Source organism: Salvelinus fontinalis, chromosome 14 (assembly GCF_029448725.1).
Source record: "Salvelinus fontinalis isolate EN_2023a chromosome 14, ASM2944872v1, whole genome shotgun sequence".
NCBI classification, from domain to species: Eukaryota; Metazoa; Chordata; class Actinopteri; order Salmoniformes; family Salmonidae; genus Salvelinus; species Salvelinus fontinalis.
The window spans coordinates 25,717,318-25,729,862 of NC_074678.1; the positions used below are offsets into that span (position 1 = coordinate 25,717,318).

The window sequence follows — 12,545 nt, forward strand, 5'->3', positions numbered from 1 at the left end:
TCATTCCACGGGGGGCCGAGTGTCTGCGGGTTTTCGCTCCTCCCTTGTACTTGATTGATGAATTAACATCACTAATTAGTTAGGAACTCCCCACACCTGGTTGTCTAGGGCTTTATTGAAAGGAAAAACCAAAAACCTGCAGACACTAGGCCCTCCGTGGAATGAGTTTGACACCCCTGATATAGGATGAGATACTCTCCACCATGGATTCCTAACTATAATAACGCCACATGAACTGAGCTGTTTGCGGGAACTCATTTTAATCAAGTTGTTGTCAATTTTCAAGCAGATGTGTGTGACTGAGAATGTGTACATGTCGAGATGGACAATCTCATATTGACAGAGTTGGTCCCCCATAGAGAAAAAAATACATGTACTACGAAGCCTCATATAAACCATCCACACATAGGTTAAAACACACACTAGTGAATTCTTCAACCTTTGGCCAGCACTAAGCAGTCATGTCTATGTAGCATGTCAGGTTACACACACAGCCCATGAGGAAGCACCACACCCTGTACATTCATTCAAAAAAAAATGCCCATTTGGAACAAAGATTTATTGAAGCGACTTCCCTCTGACCAACCCCTTCATTCCCCAAATTTGAGCTGCCTCTCTTTCTCCTGGAAGTGAAGCTCTTTCGCCCTGTTCTTAAGTTCCTCTGCTTTCTTCTCGTCCTTCTCCGCCCCGTCCCCCAGTTTATACATACGGCTGGCATTGGCACAACCCCAGACGTGTCCTAGCTCACAGGCTCTTGTGGCATACCTCAGAGCTAGGCCCATGTCCTTACTCTGCTTCGGGGAGCCCTCGATATACATGGCACTAAGGTTGAAGCAGGAGGGTGCGAACCCCCCTGTACATGCCTTCTCATAGTACTGCCTAGCCGCCCCCGGGTCAGGGCCGGCTTCCATGGCTCGACCGTCGTGGGCGAGGAGACCCACGTTGTGACACGCGTCCACAGACTTCTTACCGCCACTGCTGCAGGCCGTCAAGAAGCAGGAGTAGGCCATTTTCAGATTCTCTGCAAATCCCCCTGATAGAGAGATTTAGAACATGTTGCGCTTGACCACTTGGAGAATGGAATCAGGGTCTCTCTGTCCATCAGTACTTTCTTATCATCCTAATATTTCGAATTAATAAGATGACTTGTCTTAAAACATGTATCAAGCCAAAGTCATACTCTTTCTCTAATCAAATCTTTAAATGTTTTACTTGTCAAGTTGAGAAACACAAGTTGTTACAGGCTTTGCTGTTGTAATCTGCTAGTGAAAGGGATTAAGTTTAAAGTGGTGTAGTTGTGTACCTTTGCCTTGGATATAGTAAGCCCCGAGCTTGTAGCAGCTTTCACCATGTTTATTAGTCTCACAGTTGTGTTTGAGCACCTGGGCTGTAGACTCAAAGTTTTTCTTCACTCCCTCCATGTAGTCAGCAAGCCTTTGACACCCTGGCAGCAGAATACACGAGGTTAGCCACAATAATGAGTTAGACAGTGTGAAGGTTATAGTACTACATGAGGCATAAAGACACCTTAACACCAAGCACAATCAGTGGTTCAGAACCCCAGTTAGGGGACAGCAAAAGCTTAACATCACTCCCTTCAGCACTGCATAGGACAGTGCACGTCGTTCCTTACCTTCAGGGTCCTTCTCTCTGTAACACTGGTAGCTGAATTCCACACCTATGTTATCCAAATACTGCTTCACCTCGTTTTCGTCCTCAAAGTTTATGAGTCCAGACATGATTCAAACAGTGCAGTGTCCTAAAAAAACACTGTCTAAAAACAACACGTGTTGAAAAGTCCAGAACACCCTTGTGACCTTGGTGTTGAAATGATGAGGTAACAATTTAAGAAAGAGCTCGTCTGGTCCCGTTGAAAAACAACTTAAGCGTATTTAGAGATCACCTTGATAAAGGACAATGTGGCGGGCATGCGGTGAATTCTAATCTATTTTCGTTTAAATAAAAAAGGTAGATGCTCATTCCTGCTGCTTTCTTCCGGTTTTGTAATATGCACGAAAGAGCTTCCGTAGTCCCGCCCCATCGACCAGTGATATACTTCCTGTGACAACTTTTTTTTTTTACGGTCTGTCAACAAAAATAGAGCTACAATCTATCTTCAATATTAAAGCTGATTTAGCCCCTAAATAAAATTAAATAAAGCTATCGTTAAAAACAAGTATGTGTGCAGATTTAGATTAGTGTCAGCCTTCAGCCTAGGTTAACTAACGGACATGGTTTGAAAATGAAGTCGAAACATTTTCACAACTATATTCATCGTTTTCCAGGAACATCAATTTTCTATCTTAGTTCGGTACCAACAAGTTAGCTAGCTTGTAGCTAACGTTAGAACGCTAGATAGCTAGTTATCACCTTGCAAACAACAAATCCAGCAAGATTAGGCTAGCTAAGTAGCAAGTTAACAAGGCAAACCGAGACAACTCGTCGTAGGTAGAGACCAATAGCAATATTGATCTTTGGTCGGGAGTCAAGCCTGCAATTTCTTGAAAATGGTGAGTTTTGTTTTCGATATTAATGTCTAGCATTCAATCGTCGTGCATTGTCGACAAGGACCAGCAAGGTATCGAAAAAATGCATACCAGTAGTAAGCTAACTAGTCTTAGTTAGATATCTGCTGAAATTTGATCCACGTCGTTAGCTAGTTAAACCTTTTTTAGCTCAGGAGGATGGATAATTAGCTAGCGATCATTGCTCGTTATTTTGGGGTTTGACAACAGCCCACCACTCCAGACATACTCTACCTCCTGGGAGTTATGGATATCAGGTCTCATTGGCGACCATTTTAACTTTGGCCATATGCTCGGTATGCCATTTGGGAATGCGGGCATACACTATATATACAAAAGTATGTGGACACCCCTTCAAATTAGTGGATTCGGCTATTTCAGCCACACCCGTTGCTGACGGGTGTATAACATCGAGCAGACAGCCATGCAATCTCCATAGACAAATATTGGCCTTACTGAAGAACTCAGTGACTTTCAATGTGGCACCATCATAGGATGCCACCTTTTCATCAAGTCAGTTCGTCAAATGTATGCCCTGCCAGAGCTGCCCCAGTCAACTGTAAACAACGGCTCAGTGTACACAAGCTCACAGAACAGGACCACCGAGTGCTGAAGCACGTAGCGAGTAAAAAACGTCTGTCCAATGTCAAGGTTAGTCGGGAACTTCATGACGAACAGTTATTGTGCAGACGTTGCTTCGAGGTTTCCATGGCCGAGCAGCCACACACAAGCCTATGATCACCATGCGCAATGCCAAGCATTTGCTGGAGTGGTGTTAAGGTTGCCGCCATTGGACTCTGGAGTAGTGGTAACGTGTTCTCTGAATTGATTAATCACACTTCACCATCTGGCAGTCAGACAGACAAATCTGGGTTTGGTGGATACCAGGAGAACACTACCTGCCCCAATGCATAGTGCCAATTGTTTAGTTTGGTGGAGGAGGAATAATGGTCTGGGGCTGTTTTTCATGGTTCGGGCTAGGCCCTTTAGGTCCAGTGAAGGGAAATCTTAATGCTACAGCATACATTGTCATTCTAGACGATTCTGTGCTTCCTACTTTGTGGCAACAGAGACCCTTTCCTGTTTCAGCATGACAATACCCCCGTGCACAATGCAAGGTCCATACAGAAGTGATTTGTCGAGATCAGTGTGGAAGAGCTTGACTGGCCTGCACAGAGCTCTGACGTCAACCCCATTGATCACCTTTGGGATGAATTGGAATGCCGACTGCGAGCCAGGCCTAATTGCCCAACGTCAGTGCCAGACCTCACTAATGCTGAATGGAAGCAAGTCCCTGCAGCAGTGCTCCAACATCTAGTGGAAAGCCTTCCCAGAAGAGTGGAGGCTGTTACAGCAGCAATAGGGATACCAACTCCATATTAATCCCCATGTTTGACAAGCAGTTGTCCATATAGTTTTGGTCATGTGGTTTAAGTGTCTAATGTTGTGTGTGTGTGTTCCAGGACGAGGCGTCCCCGGCATCTCTGACAGACCTGTGTCTGTCCTACGTGAGTGGGAACCTGGAGAGGTTCTGTGCGAAGCACGCCGATGGATCTCTCTGTCTCAGAGACTCTTTACTGTTCCCCCAGGAGCTAGCTGACCAGCTGTTAGCTAAGATGGCCACTGAAGGTATGTGAGCAAGGAACATGAAGTAGTCAGTGGTCACAGATCCAAGCTCAGATCCTTACCTTGATTATTAGTTCAAAAACACGAAACAGGCCTTTAATTCAGTGTCTCGAGCAGTAATGGGCTATTTCCAGTCATTGGGTGATTTTTGTCCCAGCCCAGCTCTAACAAAAAAAGTGTGGGTGTTGTTTTCAGGTCTGTTGAATGACAGTACAGTGGGAGTGTTTCGTAGCTGTGAGTACCTACGGCTGCGTCGTGCATGTATCCGTACTGCTCGTATTTCTGCCGAGGCGTTCCAGAGAGCTCTCTGTCCTCACCGCCTGCTGGAGCTGGATGCTGCCAGGGTCAACGCTGACCTCACCATCTCTGACATACTACAGGGACTGGCCTCCAACAAACACTGCCAGGTAAACATACAGTGCATTCAGAAAGTATTCAGACCCCTTGACTTTTTCCACATTTGGTTACATTACAGCCTTATTCTAAAGGGGATTCAATTGTTTTTTCCCCTCAGCAATCTACACACAATACCCCATAATAACAAACCAAAAACAGGTTTTTGCACATTTATAAAGTGAAAAAGGAAATATCACATTTACATAAGTATTCAGACCCTTTACTCAATACATTGTTGAAGCACCTTTGGCAGCGATTACAGCCTTGAGTCTTCTTGGTTATGACGCAACAAGCTTGGCACACCTGTACTTGGGGCGTTCTCCCATTCTTCTCTGCAGATCCTCTTAAGCTCTGTCAAGTTGGATGAGGAGCGTCGCTGTACAGCTATTTTCAGGTCTCTCTAGAGATGTTCGATCGGGTTCAAGTCTGGGCTTTGGCTGTTCCAATCAAGGACATTCAGAACCTTGTCCTGAAGCCACTCCTGCATTCTCTTGGCTGTGTGCTTAGAGTCGTTGTCCTGTTGGAAGGTGAACCTTCGCCCCAGTCTGAGGTCCAGAATACTCTGGAGCAGGTTTTCATCGAGGATCTCTCTGTACTTTGCTCCGTTCATCTTTGAATCGATCCTGACTAGTCACCCAGTCCCTGCCACTGAAAAACATCCCCACAGTATGCTGCTGCCACCACCAGGCTTCACCGTAGGGATGGTGCCAGATTTCCTCCAGGCGTGACGCTCGGCTTTTAGGACAAAGAGTTCAATCTTTGTTTCATCAGACCAGATAATCTTGTTTCTCATGATCAGTCATGAGTCCTTTAGAGGCCTCTTGGCAAACTCCAAGCGGGCTGTCGTCTTTTACTGAGGAGTGTCTTCCGTTTGACCACTCTACCATAACGGCCTGATTGGTGGAGTGCTGCAGTGATGGGAGAACCTTCCAGAAGGACAACCATCTCCACAGAGGAATTCTGGAGCTCTGTCTGAGGGACCATCGGGTTCTTGGTCAGACAGGTGTGTGCCTTTCCAAATCATGTCCAATCAATATAGGTGGACTCCAATCAAGTTGTAGAAACATCTCAAGGATGATCAATGGAAACAGGATGCTCCTGGGCTCAATTTTGAGTCTCATAGCAAAGGGTCTCAAAACATACTTAAATAAGTTTAATATTTATATATATTTTTTAAATATAAAATAGGAAAACATTTGCTTTGTCATTCTGGGGTATTGTGTGTAGATTGATGAGGAAAACATTTAACTTTATTAATTTTAGAATAAGGCTGTAACGTAAAAAAAAATTGGAAAATGTCAAGGGGTCTGAATACTTTCCGAATGCAGTGTACACTGATAAGAGAGCTTCCAGCAGGGACAGACAACCGCAAACATTCTCCCTCCCTCACTCTCCAACCTCTTCTTCTCCACAGGAGAGCTTACAGCGGTTGGTCCTGACAGGTCTAACCATGTCCTCTCTGGAGGAACCATCCCGTCACCGCTTCAGCTCTCTCCAGGGGCTCCGCTCCCTCTCCCTGGCCAATGTGGACTTCTATGACGCTGGGCTGGCTGACGTGTGTTCCCTGCCCCGCCTGGAGAGCCTGGACCTGTCCAACACCTCAGTAACCAACCTCAGTCCTCTACTGGGCCTCAGGGAGAGGCTGAGGTCACTAACACTACACCAGCTGAAGAGGCTGGAGATGAGCACCGCACAGCTATTGGCCGTCATTGGACAACTGGAGGCACTGCAGGTGGGTGGGGACAGCTCTAATGCTCAAGTTCTGTATTAATTTGCTCCACTATAAAAAGCATATATATTGCTGAGTGAAGTTTCTTAAACCTTTTTCTAGTTCCGGCACTGTGATTGGTCGCTAGTTTACTTGTGGTGCTCGAATAGATTTATTTCTGATACTCATGCTTTTGTGGATGTGTGAAAACCTACCAATGCAGCACCTGGACATCAGTGATGATAAACAGTTCACATCAGACGTGGCTCGTCAGTTGCTGGGCGAACCTGGGATCCTGCCTGCTCTGGTCTCTCTGGACGTGTCTGGACGCAAACAGGTACTGGAGACAGAGTATGAGTGGAGTTGGCTCGAGTTGTGAGTGTGTGTATTGCAGCTGTGTGTGTAGAGTGTTTACCTAATGTGTGTTATGCCAGGTGACGGATGCAGCGGTCAAGGTGTTTGTAGAGGAACGTCCAGGGATGACCTTTGTTGGTCTGCTGGCTACAGACGCTGGCTTCTCTGACTTCCTCAATGGAGAGGGCAGCCTCAAGGTGGGTCTCACTGTTTTTCTTCTCTCTGTCTCTGTCTTTGTAGAGGAAGCAGCAATACTGACTGAGCACTACGCTATGTATGTGTCCTCTGTTTGTGGCAGGTGACAGGAGAGGCCAATGAGACTCAGATCTGTGAGTCGCTGCATCGCTACAGTGAGAGAGACTGCTTTGTCAGAGAGGCTCTGTTTCATCTGTTCAGTCTCACTCACGTCATGGAGAAACCACGGCCTGACATACTCAAGGTACACGCACATTATGTAATGTCTACTCTACCCTTCACCTCAATATACATCTTACTACAGCATGGCTCTGTGTACACATTTTTATAAAGTAATGAGTCACTCCCTCTTCTCCCTTGATCTTTCTGTCTCTAGTTGGTAATACTGGGGATGAAGAACCACCCTGCCACCCTGAACGTCCAGTTGGCAGCCAGTGCGTGTGTGTTTAACCTGACCAAGCAGGACCTGGCAGCGGGCATGCCTGTTAGACTGCTTGGCACAGTCACTCAACTACTACTGGAGGCCATGAGGACCTTCCCTAACCACCAACAGGTACACACACACGCTCACCTTCTCAATATTGTTTACACATATCCAGGTTCTTCCCATCTGTAAACACAGACTGGCTAGGGGCTGTTTCTGGACCAGGCTTGAGTGGGAGTTTTGTTTTGGCTCTAACCACCATCTTGGGTCCTTTTTCTCCAGTTGCAAAAGAATTGCCTTCTCTCTCTGTGCAGTGACCGCATACTGCAGGAGGTTCCCTTCAACAGGTAGATATACACATTGAATTACTTTGACTGTAGATTTATTCATCCTTTAAGATTGTGTCTCATGAGAGACGTAGTATGTACAGTGCATGTATCCTTTGTACTGTGTATGTGTGTGGTCTATAATCCAGGTTTGAGGCAGCTAAACTGGTGATGCAGTGGCTATGTAACCATGAGGACCAGAACATGCAGAGGATGGCTGTGGCTATCATTTCTATACTGGCTGCCAAGGTGTGTGTGTGTGTGCCTACATGTCTGAGTGTGTGTCAAATATGGTATTAGAAATGTGTTTGAGGTTTGGTCTTTGCTGACGTGTGTTTTCCTATATAGTTATCTACAGAGCAGACAGCCCAGCTGGGAGCAGAGCTGTTCATAGTGAAGGTGAGACTGTTCAAACATCCTCCATTCACACAGCTGGCCATTGGCACATGCCTTCCCAATTGAAAGAATCGCTGTCTGCAGTGTTTAAAAAGAAATACAGTAATTGTCACCATCTCTCGGTCTATCCCCCCCTTTCTCTATCCCTCTTTCTCTCTCTCTGCAGCAACTCCTCCACATTGTGCGTCAGAAGGCGACTCAGGGCGGGGTGGATGCCACCCTCAAGTTCACACTGAGCGCGCTCTGGAACCTCACCGACGAATCACCAACCACCTGCCGCCATTTTATAGAGAACCAGGGACTGGAGCTTTTCATTAAAGTTTTGGAGGTAGTACACACACACTCACAGACCCTAGAGCTGTTCATCAAAGTGCTAGTTACAACACTCTCTCTCTGACCCTGACGTTCTTACTGCCTGAAGTGCAAGCTGAGTCACTCACGCCTCTTTATTGTCCCCTTTCTTTCTCTCTGCAGTCGTTCCCCTCGGAGTCTTCCATCCAGCAGAAGGTGTTGGGGCTGCTGGTGAGTCATCGTGAACCTTTGACTGACAGTGTATTTATTCTACTGGTCAGTAACCCTGGTTTGTGGTCCTAGGGGCTAGACGGTGTGAATTCAGCGGAGACAAACTACTGATGAAACCGATTTGTTTTATGTTTGAATCATTCCATTTGAAGTGGTGTAAGAGCTGACTGTGTGGCTCTGTCTCGCTCCAGAACAACATAGCAGAGGTTGGGGAGCTGCATGAGGAGCTGATGGTTCAGGGCTTCCTGGATCACATCCGCTCCCTGCTCCACAGCCCTGAGGTGGAGGTGTCCTACTTTGCTGCTGGGATACTGGCCCACCTCACCTCCAGAGGAGAGGCTGCATGGACACTCAGTATCACACTGAGGTCTGACCTGCTAGAACAACTGGTACGTGGGGGAGGTCTGTGTGAGTTGTTATACCACCTGTGTGTCTATAATAATTGTCTCGTGTTTTGTGTCTCTCCTCCAGCACTCTGCCATCCTGAAATGGCAGACCCCAGAGTGTGAGATGGTGGCTTACAGGTAAGACCTCCATGCACACACACGAGGAGAGGAGAGGAAGCCACTGTAAACTATTAAGATGCAGCCTGAGTATTAATGATCTCCTCCCCCCTCTGTAGGTCCTTTAACCCTTTCTTCCCCCTGTTGGAGTGTTTCCACACCCCAGGAGTTCAGCTGTGGGCAGCTTGGGCCATGCAGCATGTCTGCAGCAAGAATGGTGAGACACACACACTCCATATAGAGCTTAATAGTTTTCTACCTGTCCTACGTTTCTATATATTCTGCTCTGTGCGTCATCAATGTGAGTGTAATCTCTCTGGACTCCTGCAGCCCCTCGGTACTGCAGTATGCTGCTGGAGGAGGGAGGTCTGCAGCAGCTGGAAAAGGTCCAGACACACCCCGACACACATGCAGATGTCATGCGATTGACTGACGGCATCCTGGAGAGCCTGCAGCGCCACCAAGCTCGCACCGGCCAGACCACACAAACATCCCCACACACACACAAAGGTGAGACACACACAATGATTTCTAGTGTGTGTGATTTCAGAACATGTTAAAAGTCAATAAAAATGCTCTGTCTTTCTCCTCCAGAGAGTGATACGCCCTGATCAGAACCCATTCCACCTGTAATGTCAAGACGAGTCCAGGAAGAGGTGTGTGTGTTCACACATGTTCATTAAGCCTGTCGCATGCTTCCCAGTCGAAACAGTTTGCGCCAAATTTTTACATTTCTGTTGGAGTTCGGCAGGGTTTTTTCCAGTTCTTCGCGCACCAAATGTGTTCTTGAGGCAAGCCAAAGTCAACAGTACTACGGGATTCTTCATTGAAGTGTTTGTCATTCAGTGAACCTAGTTTTAATGCACATTTTTTTCACTTGAGAAATACTGCACCAAACAAAATTTATCAAAATGATTTACAGTTTCCTTGATTTTTTGTAGATTCATTCTGACTATTGAGCAAGTGACTATGTTGCTACGGCGTTTCAAGAGGGACAAACGGTAATATTGCATTTTCATTTTTCAACCAAAGGTCTTTTAAGGGAGTATGCGAGGCACAGACGTTTGCTTCGCCTTGCCAAGTTCTGCTTGGCGCAAACCAAACCTAGTATGTGGGCACCTTTAAACCGGGATGAGGAAAGACACCCTGTCACCTCCCACCTTGTCTTAAGGTGGTGCTGTAAAGTGAATGAGAGAACAGAAACTACGCATTTCTTTGCACACATACCTTGCTATGTTATTTCTTTTCTTGTTTGGTTCAAAAGTAACAGTATGACTAAGTGTACTACTGTTGGGATAAGGAAATTATGATTGATTTAACTAAAGAAAAATAAACCCTGAGTTGTTGGTTAACAGCGTCCATAGCATGAATAGAAAACCAGTTGAACTATATGGTTTAACTGTTTCTTTCCTGTTGGACTCTGAAAGGGCCGAATCCTTATTTAAGAATCCTGCACGCATCTTGGAAGAGTCACACTAATCGACATCAATTAACACCATTGACATAGATTCATGATTGGAGTTCCTCAGGCGCACCAAGTTTGGATTCGGCCACCAAAGGGCACTACGTACCCTACGCAAACAGAGCGATGGGGGTCGTATACGGGCCATTCTAAAATTGGATCCTCACAAAAGTATGTAGAAGTACCTAGAAAACGACACTGTTGCTGCGTTTGCGTAAAGTGTGTAGCAGCCTTAAAGCTCAGTTCTGGGGTTGAGAGTCCAGCCCCTCTGGCTGATTAGCTAATATATGCACATGACGGTGTAATTTTCCCAGCATGCTCAAGTTAGTCTGAATGATCTTTTGAGTTGCCCAGTTTGTAGCAGGACTATTCAAATCCAGACATGGAGGTCCACAATACTGTCCATAGTTATTTTCTCTGTGGTAGTTAATTGATTATTATAAATGTATGAATTAATTGATGGGTACATTTTTTCCACAGTGTATATATACTCACCTGGGGTCGCAGGTCTGAATCAGTCCCTGATTAGAGGGGGTAGGATGAAAACCAGCAGTATTGTGGACCTCCAGGACAAGATTTGAGTTATCCTGGTTTATAAAAAATTATGTTAATAGTAATGTATTTCCCTTGTGGACAAAAATGGCAATAAATATATTGGTCAACATTAAGACAGAATACATATACAACTTTGCACAGTATGAAGAAAGACATTTCTTTTATTGAGAGTTCTATGTGCTTCCATGGTTGCTGGTCTGTGTGCATGCTTGCGTATTTGGATCAGTGTATAGGTGTGTGTTTGATGCTAGGGGGAGTGTTTGTACTAGCCTGGCTGACATGGCCCACAGCTGTGACTTACCTGGTCTGGAAAGGAAGCTGTTTGTTAATGCAATATTCACTCAGAAATTGTGTGAAAGGTTTTATGGGTTCTCATTGTTTTTGTTTTTTCCCCCTCTGGGTTTGAGACTTCATTATTTGGATTTGAAAATCCAACTGTTGTAGTTGAAGGGGATGACGCTCGGGGGCTGTGCATCTGGGTGTTTGAGTGAGAAAGAGGAGAACCAACCAGTAAAAGCACAGCCCCCTTCATTATCAACGCATTGTGCCGACAACCTCAAAGAGCCATTCCAGACTCTGAAGTCAGGAGGACTTAGAGTTAAGTGCTAGCCACTGTAGCCAGACAAGTGTTTGTAGTTTCTCATCTCCCATACTCAAGTACAGTCTTTAACGATTGGTTTAAAGTGTTGGAAACAATATGTTTTGTTGTTTAATTCAAAAGGAGGTACTTGGGAAAACGAAGGAGACAAAACTGAGTTAGGAATTCTGCGATTAAGGGGAGAGGCAGCGAGAGTAGCGCAATCCCAAAAAGACGCCTACCCCAGGGATGTTAACTCATTTTGCCCCGGGGGCTGCATTCGGTTTTTGAGGTCCAGAGGGCCGCACTAAAAAATGTATTTCCTTGCTGTCAAAATGACAAAATTGTCTATCTGCAACGTTCTGTACATTGCACCCTCCTGAGCATGACCCTGGTTGTGACTAATAAGGATATAGGCTACTGATCTTGTCTTCATTCTCTATGCAATGGCGGCTGAAACTACATTTCATGCCTGCTGGCAAATCTCCTCATGCTTGATTTCAAATCAGCCTACACATTGTATGTGCTTGCTACCGCTGCATGGGTCAAAGTATCTCTTCTCTATGGCATCAAGAGAAATGCACAGAACAAACTGAACTGTAAACTAAAGTCAGTATTTTCTACATTATACTGACAGAATATGAAATTTGAGTTGTCCTCTCAATATGATTGAAGCTGTGGAAAAGTTTAGTCTTGTCTGTACATTCCCATAATGTGACAGTTTCCTCTTTCAGTATGGGCATTTCATGAAACTGGGTGTAGGGTGGCTCTAAAGGGAAGGCCATTTGCTAAGATGCCATTTTGCTGCTGAGGGTCATATTTTCATGTTTCTGAAATAAAGAATACACCCCCATCAGCTGTAAACTGGTAGTCTGTTTTACTTTATCTCAAAAGCCTTGATCCATATGCTAAAATATATTACAACTGCAGTTTAAAAAACAAACACGCAACCCTCCATGTGTGTAACTCTCCAGTG

General features: G+C 45.4%; 2 protein-coding genes across 2 annotated transcripts; one reads left to right on the forward strand and one right to left on the reverse strand.

The window, feature by feature from the left end:
- Nucleotides 1-241: 241 nt before the first annotated feature.
- LOC129810512 (cytochrome c oxidase assembly factor 7) lies at nt 242-2,046 on the reverse strand. Its single transcript, XM_055861055.1, has 3 exons — nt 1,634-2,046; nt 1,304-1,444; nt 242-1,033 (listed from the first exon to the last, which is right to left on the reverse strand). The coding sequence occupies exons 1-3, from the start codon at nt 1,737-1,739 to the stop codon at nt 591-593; spliced, it is 690 nt and encodes a 229-aa protein (XP_055717030.1). The 5' UTR covers nt 1,740-2,046; the 3' UTR covers nt 242-590.
- Nucleotides 2,047-2,067: 21 nt separating this feature from the next.
- Nucleotides 2,068-12,433, forward strand: zyg11 (zyg-11 family member, cell cycle regulator). Its single transcript, XM_055861054.1, has 18 exons — nt 2,068-2,510; nt 3,989-4,154; nt 4,347-4,558; nt 5,962-6,279; nt 6,479-6,592; nt 6,690-6,806; nt 6,908-7,048; nt 7,181-7,357; nt 7,511-7,575; nt 7,704-7,803; nt 7,903-7,953; nt 8,117-8,278; nt 8,425-8,472; nt 8,664-8,861; nt 8,944-8,996; nt 9,095-9,192; nt 9,306-9,485; nt 9,570-12,433. Exons 1-18 carry the CDS (start codon nt 2,508-2,510, stop codon nt 9,584-9,586), a joined length of 2,220 nt encoding a protein of 739 aa, XP_055717029.1. The 5' UTR covers nt 2,068-2,507; the 3' UTR covers nt 9,587-12,433.
- The last annotated feature ends 112 nt before the right edge of the window (nt 12,434-12,545 follow it).

Excerpts from the sequence above, each read along its gene's own strand:
- zyg11 (XM_055861054.1), top strand. Across the intron at positions 4,155-4,346 it reads AGCTAAGATGGCCACTGAAG|GTCTGTTGAATGACAGTACA; the intron begins GTATGTGAGCAA and ends TGTTGTTTTCAG. Across the intron at positions 8,997-9,094 it reads TGTGAGATGGTGGCTTACAG|GTCCTTTAACCCTTTCTTCC; the intron begins GTAAGACCTCCA and ends CCCCCTCTGTAG.
- LOC129810512 (XM_055861055.1), bottom strand. The coding sequence starts at position 1,739 with ATGTCTGGACTCATAAACTTTGAGGACGAAAACGAGGTGAAGCAGTAT. Across the intron at positions 1,445-1,633 it reads CAGAGAGAAGGACCCTGAAG|GGTGTCAAAGGCTTGCTGAC; the intron begins GTAAGGAACGAC and ends TTCTGCTGCCAG. Across the intron at positions 1,034-1,303 it reads TTACTATATCCAAGGCAAAG|GGGGATTTGCAGAGAATCTG; the intron begins GTACACAACTAC and ends TCTCTCTATCAG.